The sequence below is a fragment of the Cheilinus undulatus genome, linkage group 20 (assembly GCF_018320785.1).
Source record: "Cheilinus undulatus linkage group 20, ASM1832078v1, whole genome shotgun sequence".
Taxonomy (NCBI): Eukaryota; Metazoa; Chordata; class Actinopteri; order Labriformes; family Labridae; genus Cheilinus; species Cheilinus undulatus.
The window spans coordinates 41,847,458-41,867,320 of record NC_054884.1 but is presented as its reverse complement, the minus strand read 5'-3'; the positions used below and the strand labels follow the sequence as shown (position 1 = coordinate 41,867,320).

General features: G+C 42.3%; 1 protein-coding gene across 1 annotated transcript; it reads right to left on the bottom strand.

The window, feature by feature from the left end:
• Positions 1-951: 951 nt before the first annotated feature.
• On the bottom strand, positions 952-11,464 carry noc3l (NOC3-like DNA replication regulator). The gene is made up of 6 exons (XM_041815156.1): positions 11,305-11,464; positions 9,109-9,313; positions 2,197-2,323; positions 1,924-2,078; positions 1,638-1,706; positions 952-962 (listed from the first exon to the last, which is right to left on the bottom strand). The coding sequence occupies exons 1-6, from the start codon at positions 11,311-11,313 to the stop codon at positions 952-954; spliced, it is 576 nt and encodes a 191-aa protein (XP_041671090.1). The 5' UTR covers positions 11,314-11,464.
• Positions 11,465-19,863: the final 8,399 nt, after the last annotated feature.

The following is a 19,863-nucleotide window of genomic DNA, read 5'->3' as shown; positions in this document are numbered from 1 at the left end:
ATTTTATACTGCAGTGACAGTGAGATTAAAAAAACTGGTTTTAATGGAAGTCAATGGGGGCATTTTAGCCTCCAAGGTGTCCAGAGGGTATTTCTGACATTACATAAAAAATATTAATGCAATCAAATCAATTTTGTTGTTAATCTTTGACTCATCCAAGACTCTCATCAGCACCAAAGCCCCATCTTTAAATTATTAATTTTATGGAAAATAATTCACTTTTTGTGTTTATTTGTAGTAAAAAATCAATGATTTCAAATAATCAAACTGGCATTTAAAGGGTTAAAATTCTGAGAATTACTGAACGACTGGTCGATTTGAGCAGGTCTGAAGTTGTTGAAGAGATTTATGAAAAAAAAAAAGAAAAAAATATTGATGTATGCTGATTTAATGGCAATTTTTCTGTACGTGTACATTTCTGCCTCGAAGGTGTAAAGAGGGTAGGAAATTTGAGAAGGGCACAAGGGTTACATCCTGTTAACTGGTGTCTAAATCCTGTTAACTGGTGTCTAAATCCTGTTAACTGGTGTCTAAATCCTGTTAACTGGTGTCTAAATCCTGTTAACTGGTGTCTAAATCCTGTTAACTGGTGTCTAAATCCTGTTAACTGGTGTTTAAATCCTGTTAACTGGTGTCTAAATCCTGTTAACTGGTGTCTAAATCCTGTTAACTGGTGTCTAAATCCTGTTAACTGGTGTTTAAATCCTGTTAACTGGTGTCTAAATCCTGTTAACTGGTGTCTAAATCCTGTTAACTGGTGTCTAAATCCTGTTAACTGGTGGAGTAGGAAACTGTGACTAACTACAGCAATGTGAACGAGGGCGCTAAAATCACAGTCATTACTCTGGCTGCTACTGAGATCACCATTACTAACCACACTAACTCGCCTGCATTACATTCATTTGTCTAAATCCTGCAATGCAAAACAATGACTGACAAAAACATTCGCTTTCATTCTTCATCTTCCAAAAAATCACAGGAACATTTACCACACAGCAAAACCAGCAGATCAAACAGGAGAAACAGAAGAGGCTCAGGGATCAGGTGAAAAACACACAACGCATTCCTGTCAAAATGATCTATACTTGAAGTGTTTTCATTAAAATCCCAACAACAAATGCTTCACTCTGATTTTCAGATTTTTGTCTGAATGCTTTTTTTTTTTTTACCTCGTTCCAAAATTAAATGCTTTTTTAAATTTTTTACCATTTCAAAATAAAATGCTTTTCATATAGTTTAACATTTTTCACCATTTCAAAATAAAACACAGTTTTATGCTACTTTAGAATTAAATACTATTTTTTAAAATGCTGTTTTATAACACTGTGTCAAAATGAAACGCTGTTTGTTGATACCGTGTGTGTGTGTGTGTGTGTGTGTGTGTGTGTGTGATAGAATGTTGGGACTATGTTAGTGAGATCAAAGCAAATGTCTCCTGTAGAACAGCATAGCAACAACAGGCAGAGCTGACGTGATTGGTCCATCCTCTACCTGTTTCCTATTGGTCTGTGCATTAAAAAGCTCACAGACTCGCTGCTCACGAGGACTTCATGGAGATTTTTAGACTAAAACTGAAAACTTTGATGACATAGAAGACTTTATTTTAGTTCTGTCTAAAGGTTCAGAGTCCTTCTTACCGTTTTCTTCCTCCTCCGGCTCTTCAGCCTCTTCTTCCTCCTCTTCCTCCTCAGGCTGCTTTTTGAGGACTATAAACAAACAGAGAGGAAGTTACCAGACATTAACCAATCACATCCACCGCTGGATCAGTTTGTGGATGAATTTAGAGGATATTGGAGGCAGACCAGGCGGTCTGTAGACGATCTACCTGATGACTGTAGTAAATAAATATTTAACTCGTGTCTCCAGCTTCCTGTTGTGTTTGGGTGAACAGGTTAAAACAAAAATCAGATCAGCCCGTCTCACCTCTCTCCACGCTCTGAGGAATCACCCCCGTCTTGTCTTTGATCGGCAGCAGGTGGATCACTTCCTTCTCCTCCGTCCTCGCCATCTTCCTGGGAACTTTCTCGTAGCTGCGGATGACCTCGGAGCTCCGTTTCTTCCCGCTGTGGACCGGCGTGCTGAGAGGAACCCCAAACACGCCTCAGTTACTTTGGTTTCTTCGTTTAGATCTAAAGGTTTTCACTGTGATGGCAGAGTCTGAGCTTTACAGCGTTTTCATGTGTGTGTTACTGTTACCATGACGACAGGTCTCTAGTGATGAAGGAAGCTTGGCGAGCCATGGCGGTCATCTGCTCCAGGTCTTCTTCATCCATCATGTCTGTGGGCAGAGACTCCAGGAACTCCTCCTCCTCCTCTTCCTCCTCTGAACACACAGATTTCAACAATCAGAGAGCTGTGAGGAGCTTACTACTAAAATAATTAATAGAACCAGTTCAACATAGTCAAAACTCATTTAAATCCAGTTAGGCCCAGTTAAAACCCAGCAAAATCCAGTTAGACCCAGTTAAAACTCAGCTAAATCCAGTTAAACCCGGTTAAAACTCAGCTAAAACCAGTTACACCCAGTTAAAACTCAGCTAAAACCGGTTAGACCCAGTTAAAACTCAGCTAAAACCGGTTAGACCCAGTTAAAACCCAGCAAAATCCAGTTAGACCCAGTTAAAACTCAGCTAAATCCAGTTAAACCCGGTTAAAACTCAGCTAAAACCAGTTACACCCAGTTAAAACTCAGCTAAAACCGGTTAGACCCAGTTAAAACTCAGCTAAAACCGGTTAGACCCAGTTAAAACCCAGCAAAATCCAGTTAGACCCAGTTAAAACTCAGCTAAATCCAGTTAAACCCGGTTAAAACTCAGCTAAATCCAGTTACACCCAGTTAAAACTCAGCTAAAACCGGTTAGACCCAGTTAAAACTCAGCAAAATCCAGTTAGACCCAGTTAAAACTCAGCTAAATCCAGTTAAACCCGGTTAAAACTCAGCTAAATCCAGTTACACCCAGTTAAAACTCAGCTAAAACCGGTTAGACCCAGTTAAAACCCAGCAAAATCCAGTTACACCCTGTTAAAACTCAGCTAAATCCAGTTACACCCAGTTAAAACTTAGCTAAAACCGGTTAAACCCAGTTAAAACCCAGCAAAATCCAGTTAGACCCAGTTAAAACTCAGCTAAATCCAGTTACACCCAGTTAAAACCCAGTAGAATCCAGTTAGATCCAGTTGAACTTAGCTAAAACCAGTTGGACCCAGTTAAAACCCAGCTAAATCCAGTTGGACCCAGTTAAAACTCAGCTAAAACCAGTTGGACCCAGTTAAAACCCAGCAAAATCCAGTTAGACCCAGTTGAACTCAGCTAAATCCAGTTACACCCAGTTAAAACTCAGCTAAATCCAGTTACACCCAGTTAAAACCCAGCAAAATCCAGTTACACCTAGTTAAAACTCAGCTAAAACCAGTTGGACCTAGTTAAAACCCAGCAAAATCCAGTTAGACCCAGTTGAACTCAGCTAAATCCAGTTACACCCAGTTAAAACTCAGCTAAATCCAGTTACACCCAGTTAAAACCCAGCAAAATCCAGTTAGACCCAGTTAAAACTCAGCTAAATCCAGTTACACCCAGTTAAAACTCAGCTAAATCCAGTTACACCCAGTTAAAACCCAGTTAAATCCAGTTACACCCAGTTGAACTCAGCTAAAACCAGTTACACCCAGTTAAAACACAGCTAAATCCAGTTACACCCAGTTAAAACTCAGCTAAATCCAGTTGGACCCAGTTAAAACTCAGCTAAATCCAGTTACACCCAGTTAAAACTCAGCTAAAACCAGTTAGACCCAGTTAAAACCCAGCAAAATCCAGTTAGACCCAGTTAAAACTCATCTAAAACCAGTTGGACCCAGTTAAAACTCAGCTAAATCCAGTTACACCCAGTTGAACTCAGCTAAATCCAGTTGGACCCAGTTAAAACTCAGCTAAATCCAGTTAGACCCAGTTAAAACTCAGCTAAATCCAGTTACACCCAGTTGAACTCAGCTAAATCCAGTTGGACCCAGTTAAAACTCAGCTAAATCCAGTTGGACCCAGTTAAAACTCAGCTAAAACCAGTTAGACCCAGTTAAAACTCAGCTAAATCTAGTTAGACCCAGTTAAAACTCAGCTAAATCCAGTTACACCCAGTTGAACTCAGCTAAATCCAGTTAGACCCAGTTAAAACTCAGCTAAATCCAGTTAGACCCAGTTAAAACTCAGCTAAAACCAGTTAGACCCAGTTAAAACTCAGCTAAAACCAGTTAGACCCAGTTAAAACTCAGCTAAATCCAGTCAGACCCTGTTAAAACTCAGCTAAATCCAGTTAGACCCAGTTAAAACTCAGCTAAATCCAGTCAGACCCTGTTAAAACTCAGCTAAATCCAGTTAGACCCAGTTAAAACTCAGCTAAATCCAGTTAGACCCAGTTAAAACTCAGCTAAATCCAGTTACACCCAGTTGAACTCAGCTAAAACCAGTTAGACCCAGTTAAAACTCAGCTAAATCCAGTTACACCCAGTTAAAACTCAGCTAAATCCAGTTACACCCAGTTAAAACTCAGCTAAAACCAGTTAGACCCAGTTAAAACCCAGCAAAATCCAGTTAGACCCAGTTAAAACTCATCTAAAACCAGTTAGACCCAGTTAAAACCCAGCAAAATCCAGTTAGACCCAGTTAAAACTCAGCAAAATCCAGTTACACCCAGTTAAAACTCAGCTAAATCCAGTTAGACCCAGTTAAAACTCAGCTAAATCCAGTTACACCCAGTTGAACTCAGCTAAAACCAGTTAGACCCAGTTAAAACTCAGCTAAATCCAGTTACACCCAGTTAAAACTCAGCTAAATCCAGTTACACCCAGTTAAAACCCAGCAAAATCCAGTTAGACCCAGTTAAAACTCATCTAAAACCAGTTAGACCCAGTTAAAACCCAGCAAAATCCAGTTAGACCCAGTTAAAACTCAGCAAAATCCAGTTACACCCAGTTAAAACTCAGCTAAAACCGGTTAGACCCAGTTAAAACCCAGCAAAATCCAGTTACACCCTGTTAAAACTCAGCTAAATCCAGTTACACCCAGTTAAAACTTAGCTAAAACCGGTTAGATCCAGTTAAAACCCAGCAAAATCCAGTTAGACCCAGTTAAAACTCAGCTAAATCCAGTTACACCCAGTTAAAACCCAGTAGAATCCAGTTAGATCCAGTTGAACTTAGCTAAAACCAGTTGGACCCAGTTAAAACCCAGCAAAATCCAGTTGGACCCAGTTAAAACTCAGCTAAAACCAGTTGGACCCAGTTAAAACCCAGCAAAATCCAGTTGGACCCAGTTAAAACTCAGCTAAAACCAGTTGGACCTAGTTAAAACCCAGCTAAATCCAGTTAGACCCAGTTGAACTCAGCTAAATCCAGTTACACCCAGTTAAAACTCAGCTAAATCCAGTTACACCCAGTTAAAACCCAGCAAAATCCAGTTAGACCCAGTTAAAACTCAGCTAAATCCAGTTACACCCAGTTAAAACTCAGCTAAATCCAGTTACACCCAGTTAAAACCCAGCAAAATCCAGTTACACCCAGTTGAACTCAGCTAAAACCAGTTACACCCAGTTAAAACACAGCTAAATCCAGTTAGACCCAGTTAAAACTCAGCTAAATCCAGTTGGACCCAGTTAAAACTCAGCTAAATCCAGTTACACCCAGTTAAAACTCAGCTAAAACCAGTTAGACCCAGTTAAAACCCAGCAAAATCCAGTTAGACCCAGTTAAAACTCATCTAAAACCATTTGGACCCAGTTAAAACTCAGCTAAATCCAGTTACACCCAGTTGAACTCAGCTAAATCCAGTTGGACCCAGTTAAAACTCAGCTAAATCCAGTTAGACCCAGTTAAAACTCAGCTAAATCCAGTTACACCCAGTTGAACTCAGCTAAATCCAGTTGGACCCAGTTAAAACCCAGCAAAATCCAGTTGGACCCAGTTAAAACTCATCTAAAACCAGTTAGACCCAGTTAAAACCCAGCAAAATCCAGTTAGACCCAGTTAAAACTCAGCAAAATCCAGTTACACCCAGTTAAAACTCAGCTAAAACCGGTTAGACCCAGTTAAAACCCAGCAAAATCCAGTTACACCCTGTTAAAACTCAGCTAAATCCAGTTACACCCAGTTAAAACTTAGCTAAAACCGGTTAGATCCAGTTAAAACCCAGCAAAATCCAGTTAGACCCAGTTAAAACTCAGCTAAATCCAGTTACACCCAGTTAAAACCCAGTAGAATCCAGTTAGATCCAGTTGAACTTAGCTAAAACCAGTTGGACCCAGTTAAAACCCAGCAAAATCCAGTTGGACCCAGTTAAAACTCAGCTAAAACCAGTTGGACCCAGTTAAAACCCAGCAAAATCCAGTTAGACCCAGTTGAACTCAGCTAAATCCAGTTACACCCAGTTAAAACTCAGCTAAATCCAGTTAGACCCAGTTAAAACCCAGCAAAATCCAGTTACACCCAGTTAAAACTCAGCTAAAACCAGTTGGACCTAGTTAAAACCCAGCTAAATCCAGTTAGACCCAGTTGAACTCAGCTAAATCCAGTTACACCCAGTTAAAACTCAGCTAAATCCAGTTACACCCAGTTAAAACCCAGCAAAATCCAGTTAGACCCAGTTAAAACTCAGCTAAATCCAGTTACACCCAGTTAAAACTCAGCTAAATCCAGTTACACCCAGTTAAAACCCAGCAAAATCCAGTTACACCCAGTTGAACTCAGCTAAAACCAGTTACACCCAGTTAAAACACAGCTAAATCCAGTTAGACCCAGTTAAAACTCAGCTAAATCCAGTTGGACCCAGTTAAAACTCAGCTAAATCCAGTTACACCCAGTTAAAACTCAGCTAAAACCAGTTAGACCCAGTTAAAACCCAGCAAAATCCAGTTAGACCCAGTTAAAACTCATCTAAAACCATTTGGACCCAGTTAAAACTCAGCTAAATCCAGTTACACCCAGTTGAACTCAGCTAAATCCAGTTGGACCCAGTTAAAACTCAGCTAAATCCAGTTAGACCCAGTTAAAACTCAGCTAAATCCAGTTACACCCAGTTGAACTCAGCTAAATCCAGTTGGACCCAGTTAAAACTCAGCTAAATCCAGTTGGACCCAGTTAAAACTCAGCTAAAACCAGTTAGACCCAGTTAAAACTCAGCTAAATCTAGTTAGACCCAGTTAAAACTCAGCTAAATCCAGTTACACCCAGTTGAACTCAGCTAAAACCAGTTAGACCCAGTTAAAACTCAGCTAAAACCAGTTAGACCCAGTTAAAACTCAGCTAAAACCAGTTAGACCCAGTTAAAACTCAGCTAAATCCAGTCAGACCCTGTTAAAACTCAGCTAAATCCAGTTAGACCCAGTTAAAACTCAGCTAAATCCAGTCAGACCCTGTTAAAACTCAGCTAAATCCAGTTAGACCCAGTTAAATCTCAGCTAAATCCAGTTACACCCAGTTAAAACTCAGCTAAATCCAGTTACACCCAGTTGAACTCAGCTAAAACCAGTTAGACCCAGTTAAAACTCAGCTAAATCCGGTTACACCCAGTTAAAACTCAGCTAAATCCAGTTACACCCAGTTAAAACTCATCTAAAACCAGTTAGACCCAGTTAAAACCCAGCAAAATCCAGTTAGACCCAGTTAAAACTCATCTAAAACCAGTTGGACCCAGTTAAAACTCAGCTAAATCCAGTTACACCCAGTTGAACTCAGCTAAATCCAGTTACACCCAGTTAAAACTCAGCTAAATCCAGTTGGACCCAGTTAAAACTCAGCTAAATCATGTTACACCCAGTTGAACTCAGCTAAAACCAGTTGGACCCAGTTAAAACTCAGCTAAATCCAGTTACACCCGGTTAAAACTCAGCTAAATCCAGTTAGACCTGGTTGAACTCAGCTAAATCCAGTTGGACCCAGTTAAAACTCAGCTAAAACCAGTTGGACCCAGTTAAAACTCAGCTAAATCCAGTTACACCCAGTTAAAACTCAGCTAAAACCAGTTGGACCCAGTTAAAACTCAGCTAAATCCAGTAACACCCAGTTGAACTCAGCTAAAACCAGTTAGACCCAGTTAAAACTCAGCTAAATCTAGTTACACCCAGTTAAAACTCAGCTAAAACCAGTTGGACCCAGTTAAAACTCAGCTAAATCCAGTTACACCCAGTTGAACTCAGCTAAAACCAGTTACACCCAGTTAAAACTCAGCTAAATCCAGTTAGACCCAGTTAAAACTCAGCTAAAACCAGTTAGACCCAGTTAAAACTCAGCTAAATCCAGTTAGACCCAGTTAAAACTCAGCTAAATCCAGTTTAACCCAGTTAAAACTCAGCTAAATCCAGTTGGACCCAGTTAAAACTCAGCTAAATCCAGTTGGACCCAGTTAAAACTCAGCTAAATCCAGTTGGACCCAGTTAAAACTCAGCTAAATCCAGTTACACCCAGTTAAAACTCAGCTAAATCCAGTTACACCCAGTTGAACTCAGCTAAATCCAGTTGGACCCAGTTAAAACTCAGCTAAATCCAGTTGGACCCAGTTAAAACTCAGCTAAATCCAGTTACACCCAGTTAAAACTCAGCTAAATCCAGTTAGACCCAGTTAAAACTCAGCTAAATCCAGTTACACCCAGTTGAACTCAGCTAAAACCAGTTGGACCCAGTTAAAACTCAGCTAAAACCAGTTAGACCCAGTTAAAACTCAGCTAAATCCAGTTACACCCAGTTGAACTCAGCTAAAACCAGTTAGACCCAGTTAAAACTCAGCTAAATCCAGTTACACCCAGTTGAACTCAGCTAAAACCAGTTGGACCCAGTTAAAACTCAGCTAAAACCAGTTAGACCCAGTTAAAACTCAGCTAAATCCAGTTACACCCAGTTGAACTCAGCTAAAACCAGTTAGACCCAGTTAAAACTCAGCTAAATCCAGTTACACCCAGTTGAACTCAGCTAAAACCAGTTAGACCCAGTTAAAACTCAGCTAAATCCAGTTAAAACACAGGAAACAGTTGTGGACCCAGAACTGACCCTTGTGGTACCCCCCCCGAAACTCTCTGACAGCTCTGACGCTGTTCATCACATTAAATTGAAGCCCCGCCCCCTCACCGGGTCTCTTCATGTACGTCTCCAGAGGGCGTGGCATCCTGATGACGGCGTCCTTCATCGCCGCCCTCAGCTTCTTCTGCTCTTTTCGCTGCTTCTTGGCCACGTTCTGCTGCTTCAGCTGTCGGTTCTTCAGTTTGTTCTCCAGCTTCACGCCGCTTGTCTTCAACAGGCGGCGAAACGTCGGACGACGCTTCTTTGACCGAGGCTGGAGGGAGGAGAGAGGGTGAAACCTTTAAGACCTGAGGCGTGTCAAAACAAGGTGCTGGTCTTCGAACTCGACTCCCAGGGGCCACATTTAGAGAGGAAGGGCCCCGTATGAGGTTCTCAGTTACCCTCCTCTGATTTAGAGCATTAAAATTAAACACATCTATTCTTCCACTGACGGTCTCACGCCTGTCAGAGAGTAGAAAACTGTGACTAACTACGGCAATGTGAACGAGGGCACTAAAATCATAGTCATTATTCTGACTGGTACTGAGATCACCATTACTAAACACAATAACTCGTCTGCATTACATTCATTTATCAAACACAACACTGAAAAAAGCAACAAAATAAAATGTAAAATAATGAGGTACAACAAAATAAAATGTAAAATAATGAGGTACAACAAAATAAAATGTAAAATAATGAGGTACAACAAAATAAAATGTAAAATAATGAGGTACAACAAAATAAAATGTAAAATAATGAGGTACAACATCAACAAATCAGGGCCAAACTATCAGACCAGTGGAGCTTTCACCACAACCTCTGGACTACAAACCGGACTAACAGACCGTATCACAGCCAACATTTAATCAGGATTATCTTGGTTTCAGGACTGTTGGAAGTTAACACTGTGGCTGAAATTTAAACCAGATTAACTGCCAGGCCTTGCACTAGTGTGAACCCACAAACCGGATTTAAGCATTATTATTATCAGCAGCTACCCGTATGTCTGTGGCCATGATGGAGCAGAACAGGAGAGATGAAACCATCCTGGACTGCAGAGAAATCCCTGAGAGCTGTCAGTGATGCTCAGAAACACTGGCAACATTTGAACACCACTGATCTCAAGATTCTGACTCTGATTTTAGAATTCTGACTTTATTCTCAGAATCCTGACTTTGATCTCAGAATCCTGACTTTGAATTTAGAATTCTGACTGTGATCTCAAGATTCTGACTTTGATCTGAGAATTCTGACTCTGATTTTAGAATTCTGGATTTGATTTTAGAATTCTTACTTAAGTCTGAGAATTCTGGCTCTGATCTCAGATTCTGACTTTGATCTGAGAATCCTGACTTTGATTAGAATTCTGACTTTGATCTGAGAATTCTGACTTTGATTAGAATTCTGACTTTGATCTGAGAATCCTGACTTTGATTAGAATTTTGACTTTGATCTCTGAATTCTGACTCTGATTTTAGAATTCTGGATTTGATTTTAGAATTCTGACTTTAGTCTGAGAATTCTGGCTCTCTCGGAATCCTGACTTTGATTAGAATTTTGACTTTCACCTCTGGATTCTGACTTTGATCTGAGAATCCTCACTTTGATCTCATGATTCTGACTTTATTGAGAATCCTGACTTTGATTAGAATTTTGACTTTCACCTCTGGATTCTGACTTTGATCTGAGAATCCTGACTTTGAGAACCAGAATCCTGACTTGAGAACCAGAATCCTGACTTTGAGAACCAGAATCCTGACTTGAGAACCAGAATCCTGACTTTGAGAACCAGAATCCTGACTTTGAGAACCAGAATCCTGACTTGAGAACCAGAATCCTGACTTTGAGAACCAGAATCCTGACTTGAGAACCGGAATCCTGACTGGTTCCCTACAGAATTGAAAGAAAAGCCTGATCTCAAACGTATCCAGAGTCCTAGTGGTCTCCTGTAGCAGCTAAATGAATCAGTCCCGTTTTAAAGGTCTCTGTGAACCCTGGTCTACCATCAGCAGTAACACGGGGGCTAAAGGAGACTCTTAAATATCAGACCTGTGGACGTGAACACAGCAGTGACGTTAGAATATTCTCTTTGTTTCTGTGGGGTTCTATTGAGGTTAAACACCAGAGTTCTCGTGTTAACGGGTATTTAAAGGAACCAGACTCTAGTGAGATGAACCAGACCAGTCTGACGGTAGACTACCAGACCAGACTCGAGACCAGACAGTCTACATCTACCGTCGGTGTTTGTCGGCGCAGACTCACCGGGCCCATTTTGGCGGGAAAACTCCGTCTCTTTCTCAGGTAAAGTCAGACTTTGGTCTACTCTCCTCCGTGAACGCTGATGTTTTCTGTCGGTGTTTTGGTCAAAGGAAAGTAGGGCTGCCTGTTTCCACACGCGTGTCGAGGTCACGGGAATAACCCGGAAACAGTGAGACAGACTCCTCCCCTGAAGAGACCACAGCGACACCAGTGGCCGGAGGTACGCAGACAGAACAACACCACTCTGAGCACAGCTCAGGATACAGCTTCATCTTTATTAATTAGTCTTTATTACTGACTCTTAATTAATGAGTCTTTATGAACTCTAAGTCTTTATTAATTAGTCTTTATTACTGACTCTTAATTAATGAGTCTTTATGAACTCTAAGTCTTTATTAATTAGTCTTTATTACTGACTCTTAATTAATGAGTCTTTATGAACTCTAAGTCTTTATTAATTAGTCTTTATTACTGACTCTTAATTAATGAGTCTTTATGAACTCTAAGTCTTTATTAATTAGTCTTTATTACTGACTCTTAATTAATGAGTCTTTATGAACTCTAAGTCTTTATTAATTAGTCTTTATTACTGACTCTTAATTAATGAGTCTTTATGAACTCTAAGTCTTTATTAATTAGTCTTTGTAACAGTTCTTTATTACTGACTCTTTATCACTGAGTCTTTATTAATGAGTCTTTTTAAGAGTTCTTTATCACTGACTCTTTATTAATGAGTCTTTATCACTGACTCTTTATTAATGAGTTTTTATCACTGACTCTTTATTAATGAGTCTTTTTAAGAGTTCTTTATCACTGACTCTTTATTAATGAGTCTTTATCACTGACTCTTTATTAATGAGTCTTTATCACTGACTCTTTATTAATGAGTCTTTTTAAGAGTTCTTTATCACTGAGTCTTTTTTAATGAGTCTTTATAACAGTTCTTTATCATTGACTCTTTATTAGTGAGTCTTTATCACTGACTCTTTATTAATGAGTCTTTATCACTGATTCTTTATTAATGAGTCTTTATCACTGACTCTTTATTAATGAGTCTTTTTAAGAGTTCTTTATCACTGAGTCTTTTTTAATGAGTCTTTATAACAGTTCTTTATCATTGACTCTTTATTAGTGAGTCTTTATCACTGCCTCTTTATTAGTGAGTCTTTATAACAGTTCTTTATCAATGAGTCTTTATTAATGAATCTTTATCACTGCCTCTTTATTAATGAGTCTTTATCACTGATTCTTTATTAATGAGTCTTTATCACTGACTCTTTATTAATGAGTCTTTTTAAGAGTTCTTTATCACTGAGTCTTTTTTAATGAGTCTTTATAACAGTTCTTTATCATTGAGTCTTTATAAATGAGTCTTTATCACTGAGTCTTTATTAATGAGTCTTTATCACTGCCTCTTTATAAATGAGTCTTTATCACTGAGTCTTTATTAATGAGTCTTTATCACTGACTCTTTATAAATGAGTCTTTATGAACTTTAAGTCTTTATTAATGAGTCTTTATAACAGTTCTTTAGTACTGACTCTTTATTAGTGAGTCTTTATCACCGATCTTTATTACTGACTCTTTATTAATGACTCTTTATCACTGAGTCTTTATTAGTGAGTCTTTATCACTGATCTTTATTACCGACTCTTTATCACTGAGTCTTTATCACCGATCTTATTTACTGACTCTTTATTAATGACTCTTTATCACTGAGTCTTTATTAATGAGTCTTTATCACTGATCTTTATTACTGACTCTTTATTAAGGAGTCTTTATCACCGATCTGTATTACTGACTCTTTATTAATGAGTCTTTATCACTGAGTCTTTATTACTGAGTCTTTATCAATTAGTCTTTGTCAATGAGTCTTTATCACTGAGTCCTGTTTCTGCCAAAAATCCAGACCTGGATCAGTTTTAGTGCAAACAGTTTCGATGTTTGATCACAACTAAAAGTTCCCTGTTTTTTAGAAAAGTCTCTTTCCAAAAGCCACAGAGGTTCTCCAAAACACCGGAGACATTTGCGCCAATTTCTGTGAAATCCTTAAACATATAGTATCCTATAAAAGTGGACTAAAATTTCCTCAATTTTTCCCCAAAGGGTTCAGTGAAACTTTCTCACAGAGCCCAAACATTCTCATAAAAATATCCCCAAACTTTGCTGTAAACTCCTGAAAAATCTCAAAGCAAATTTTTCCCCAAAATTGTTGATCAAATTCCCTCAAATTCTATGAAAATGATGTAAAATCCCCCCAAACATGCAAATTCCCCAAAATTTCCACAAAAAAATCTTGAAAATTTCAAAAGATAGCCCCATCCCGAAAACAATCCATTTCTGATCATATTTTTCAGAGAAATTACAAATAATTTTCCAGATTTCCATGAAAATATCTAAAAATTTGAAAGCAAATTCTCCCCTAAAATCAAATAAAAATCCCCCAAATTACAAATACACTTCCCAGATTTCCATCAAAACGTCTGGAATTTTTCAAAAGAAAACTCCTGCAGATAAATTCCCTAAATTCCAGTGAATATTTTAGTGAAACTTTTTCACAAAACTCAATTCACATTAAAGTGAACTGAGAGAGAAGATTCTGGACAAACGTCTCAGACAGTCTGACTGTAGGAGAGCCAACGTTACATCCTCAGAGTAACACAGGGAGGCTAAAACACAGCCCAGAGTTTATTACTGAATAAATACAGTACAAGGTTATGGTCCAGATCATCAATCATGTCCACGCTGGTCCAGGTCAGAGTCAGAAACCTCCATCCCTAGAGTAAATGTCCCTCACTGCCTCCCCTACTGTCCATCTGTAGAGTAAATGTCCCTCACTGCCTCCCCTACTGTCCATCTGTAGAGTAAATGTCCCTCACTGCCTCCCCTACTGTCCATCTATAGAGTAAATGTCCCTCACTGCCTCCCCTACTGTCCATCTATAGAGTAAATGTCCCTCACTGCCTCCCCTACTGTCCATCTGTAGAGTAAATGTCCCTCACTGCCTCCCCTACTGTCCATCTGTAGAGTAAATGTCCCTCACTGCCTCCCCTACTGTCCATCTATAGAGTAAATGTCCCTCACTGCCTCCCCTACTGTCCATCTGTAGAGTAAATGTCCTCACTGCCTCCCTACTGTCCATCTGTAGAGTAAATGTCCTCACTGCCTCCCCTACTGTCCATCTGTAGAGTAAATGTCCCTCACTGCCTCCTACTGTCCATCTGTAGAGTAAATGTCCTCACTGCCTCCCCTACTGTCCATCTGTAGAGTAAATGTCCCTCACTGCCTCCCCTACTGTCCATCGGTAGAGTAAATGTCCTCACTGCCTCCCCTACTGTCCATCTGTAGAGTAAATGTCCTCACTGCCTCCCCTACTGTCCATCTGTAGAGTAAATGTCCTCACTGCCTCCCTACTGTCCATCTATAGAGTAAATGTCCTCACTGCCTCCCTACTGTCCATCTGTAGAGTAAATGTCCCTCACTGCCTCCCCTACTGTCCATCTGTAGAGTAAATGTCCTCACTGCCTCCCTACTGTCCATCTGTAGAGTAAATGTCCCTCACTGCCTCCCTACTGTCCATCTGTAGAGTAAATGTCCTCACTGCCTCCCTACTGTCCATCTGTAGAGTAAATGTCCTCACTGCCTCCCCTACTGTCCATCTGTAGAGTATATGTCCTCACTGCCCTCCCTACTGTCCATCTGTAGAGTAAATGTCCCTCACTGCCTCCCCTACTGTCCATCTGTAGAGTAAATGTCCTCACTGCCTCCCCTACTGTCCATCTGTAGAGTAAATGTCCCTCACTGCCTCCCCTACTGTCCATCTGTAGAGTAAATGTCCTCACTGCCTCCCCTACTGTCCATCTGTAGAGTAAATGTCCCTCACTGCCTCCCCTACTGTCCATCTGTAGAGTAAATGTCCTCACTGCCTCCCTACTGTCCATCTGTAGAGTAAATGTCCTCACTGCCTCCTACTGTCCATCTGTAGAGTAAATGTCCCTCACTGCCTCCCCTACTGTCCATCTGTAGAGTAAATGTCCTCACTGCCTCCCCTACTGTCCATCTGTAGAGTAAATGTCCTCACTGCCTCCCTACTGTCCATCTGTAGAGTAAATGTCCTCACTGCCTCCCTACTGTCCATCTGTAGAGTAAATGTCCTCACTGCCTCCCCTACTGTCCATCCCTAGAGTAAATGTCCCTCACTGCCTCCCCTACTGTCCATCGCTAGAGTAAATGTCCTCACTGCCTCCCCTACTGTCCATCTGTAGAGTAAATGTCCTCACTGCCTCCCTACTGTCCATCTAGAGTAAATGTCCTCACTGCCTCCCCTACTGTCCATCTGTAGAGTAAATGTCCCTCACTGCCTCCCCTACTGTCCATCGGTAGAGTAAATGTCCTCACTGCCTCCCCTACTGTCCATCTGTAGAGTAAATGTCCCTCACTGCCTCCCCTACTGTCCATCTGTAGAGTAAATGTCCCTCACTGCCTCCTACTGTCCATCTGTAGAGTAAATGTCCCTCACTGCCTCCCTACTGTCCATCTGTAGAGTAAATGTCCTCACTGCCTCCCCTACTGTCCATCTGTAGAGTAAATGTCCTCACTGCCTCCCCTACTGTCCATCTGTAGAGTAAATGTCCCTCACTGCCTCCCCTACTGTCCATCTGTTGAGTAAATGTCCTCACTGCCTCCCCTACTGTCCATCTAGAGTAAATGTCCTCACTGCCTCCCCTACTGTCCATCTGTAGAGTAAATGTCCTCACTGCCTCCTACTGTCCATCTGTAGAGTAAATGTCCTCACTGCCTCCCCTACTGTCCATCTAGAGTAAATGTCCCTCACTGCCTCCCCTACTGTCCATCTGTAGAGTAAATGTCCCTCACTGCCTCCCCTACTGTCCATCTGTAGAGTAAATGTCCCTCACTGCCTCCCCTACTGTCCATCTGTAGAGTAAATGTCCCTCACTGCCTCCCCTACTGTCCATCTGTAGAGTAAATGTCCCTCACTGCCTCCCCTACTGTCCATCTGTAGAGTAAATGTCCCTCACTGCCTCCCCTACTGTCCATCTGTAGAGTAAATGTCCCTCACTGCCTCCCCTACTGTCCATATGTAGAGTAAATGTCCCTCACTGCGTGCCCTACTGTCCATGTGTCGAGTAAATGTCCTCACTGCCTCCCTACTGTCCATCTATAGAGTAAATGTCCTCACTGCCTCCCCTACTGTCCATCTGTAGAGTAAATGTCCTCACTGCCTCCCCTACTGTCCATCTGTAGAGTAAATGTCCTCACTGCCTCCCTACTGTCCATCTGTAGAGTAAATGTCCTCACTGCCTCCCCTACTGTCCATCTGTAGAGTAAATGTCCCTCACTGCCTCCCCTACTGTCCATCTGTAGAGTAAATGTCCCTCACTGCCTCCCCTACTGTCCATCTGTAGAGTATATGTCCCTCACTACTGTCCATCTGTAGAGTAAATGTCCCTCACTGCCTCCCCTACTGTCCATTTGTAGAGTAAATGTCCCTCACTGCCTCCCCTACTGTCCATCTGTAGAGTAAATGTCCCTCACTGCCTCCCCTACTGTCCATCTGTAGAGTAAATGTCCCTCACTGCCTCCCCTACTGTCCATCTGTAGAGTAAATGTCCCTCACTGCCTCCCCTACTGTCCATCTGTAGAGTAAATGTCCCTCACTGCCTCCCCTACTGTCCATCTGTAGAGTAAATGTCCTCACTGCCTCCCTACTGTCCATCTGTAGAGTAAATGTCCTCACTGCCTCCCCTACTGTCCATCTGTAGAGTAAATGTCCTCACTGCCTCCCCTACTGTCCATCTAGAGTAAATGTCCTCACTGCCTCCCTACTGTCCATCTGTAGAGTAAATGTCCCTCACTGCCTCCCTACTGTCCATCTGTAGAGTAAATGTCCTCACTGCCTCCCTACTGTCCATCTGTAGAGTAAATGTCCCTCACTGCCTCCCCTACTGTCCATCTGTAGAGTAAATGTCCCTCACTGCCTCCCCTACTGTCCATCTGTAGAGTATATGTCCCTCACTGCCTCCCCTACTGTCCATCTGTAGAGTAAATGTCCCTCACTGCCTCCCCTACTGTCCATCTGTAGAGTAAATGTCCCTCACTGCCTCCCCTACTGTCCATCTATAGAGTAAATGTCCCTCACTGCCTCCCCTACTGTCCATCTGTAGAGTAAATGTCCCTCACTGCCTCCCTACTGTCCATCTAGAGTAAATGTCCCTCACTGCCTCCCTACTGTCCATCTGTAGAGTAAATGTCCCTCACTGCCTCCCCTACTGTCCATCTGTAGAGTAAATGTCCTCACTGCCTCCCCTACTGTCCATCTATAGAGTAAATGTCCTCACTGCCTCCCCTACTGTCCATCTGTAGAGTAAATGTCCTCACTGCCTCCCCTACTGTCCATCTGTAGAGTAAATGTCCCTCACTGCCTCCCCTACTGTCCATCTGTTGAGTAAATGTCCTCACTGCCTCCCCTACTGTCCATCTGTAGAGTAAATGTCCTCACTGCCTCCCTACTGTCCATCTGTAGAGTAAATGTCCCTCACTGCCTCCCTACTGTCCATCTGTAGAGTAAATGTCCTCACTGCCTCCCCTACTGTCCATCTGTAGAGTAAATGTCCCTCACTGCCTCCCCTACTGTCCATCTGTAGAGTAAATGTCCCTCACTGCCTCTACTGTCCATCTGTAGAGTAACTGTCCCTCACTGCCTCCCCTACTGTCCATCTGTAGAGTAAATGTCCCTCACTGCCTCCCCTACTGTCCATCTGTAGAGTAAATGTCCCTCACTGCCTCCCCTACTGTCCATCTGTAGAGTAAATGTCCCTCACTGCCTCCCCTACTGTCCATCTGTAGAGTAATTGTCCTCACTGCCTCCCTACTGTCCATCTGTAGAGTAAATGTCCTCACTCCCGCCCTCCTGTCCATCTGTAGAGTAAATGTCCCTCACTGCCTCCCCTACTGTCCATCTGTAGAGTAAATGTCCCTCACTGCCTCCCCTACTGTCCATCTGTAGAGTAAATGTCCCTCACTGCCTCCCCTACTGTCCATCTATAGAGTAAATGTCCCTCACTGCCTCCCCTACTGTCCATCTGTAGAGTAAATGTCCCTCACTGCCTCCCCTACTGTCCATCTGTAGAGTAAATGTCCCTCACTGCCTCCCCTACTGTCCATCTGTAGAGTAAATGTCCCTCACTGCCTCCCCTACTGTCCATCTGTAGAGTAAATGTCCCTCACTGCCTCCCCTACTGTCCATCTGTAGAGTAAATGTCCCTCACTGCCTCCCCTACTGTCCATCTGTAGAGTAAATGTCCCTCACTGCCTCCCCTACTGTCCATCTGTAGAGTAAATGTCCCTCACTGCCTCCCCTACTGTCCATCTGTAGAGTAAATGTCCCTCACTGCCTCCCCTACTGTCCATCTATAGAGTAAATGTCCCTCACTGCCTCCCCTACTGTCCATCTATAGAGTAAATGTCCCTCACTGCCTCCCCTACTGTCCATCTGTAGAGTAAATGTCCCTCACTGCCTCACTACTGTCCATCTGTAGAGTAAATGTCCCTCACTGCCTCCCCTACTGTCCATCTGTAGAGTAAATGTCCCTCACTGCCTCCCCTACTGTCCATCTGTAGAGTAAATGTCCCTCACTGCCTCCCCTACTGTCCATCTGTAGAGTAAATGTCCCTCACTGCCTCCCCTACTGTCCATCTGTAGAGTAAATGTCCCTCACTGCCTCCCCTACTGTCCATCTGTAGAGTAAATGTCCCTCACTGCCTCCCCTACTGTCCATCCCTAGAGTATATGTCCCTCACTGCCTCCCCTACTGTCCATCTGTAGAGTAAATGTCCCTCACTGCCTCCCCTACTGTCCATCTGTAGAGTAAATGTCCCTCACTGCCTCCCCTACTGTCCATCCCTAGAGTATATGTCCCTCACTGCCTCCCCTACTGTCCATCTGTAGAGTAAATGTCCCTCACTGCCTCCCCTACTGTCCATCTGTAGAGTAAATGTCCCTCACTGCCTCCCCTACTGTCCATCTATAGAGTAAATGTCCCTCACTGCCTCCCCTACTGTCCATCTGTAGAGTAAATGTCCCTCACTGCCTCCCCTACTGTCCATCTGTAGAGTAAATGTCCCTCACTGCCTCCCCTACTGTCCATCCCTAGAGTATATGTCCCTCACTGCCTCCCCTACTGTCCATCTGTAGAGTAAATGTCCCTCACTGCCTCCCCTACTGTCCATCCCTAGAGTATATGTCCCTCACTGCCTCCCCTACTGTCCATCTGTAGAGTAAATGTCCCTCACTGCCTCCCCTACTGTCCATCTGTTGAGTAAATGTCCCTCACTGCCTCCCCTACTGTCCAGCTATAGAGTAAATGTCCCTCACTGCCTCCCCTACTGTCCAGCTATAGAGTAAATGTCCCTCACTGCCTCCCCTACTGTCCATCTGTAGAGTAAATGTCCCTCACTGCCTCCCCTACTGTCCATCTGTAGAGTAAATGTCCCTCACTGCCTCCCCTACTGTCCATCCCTAGAGTATATGTCCCTCATTGC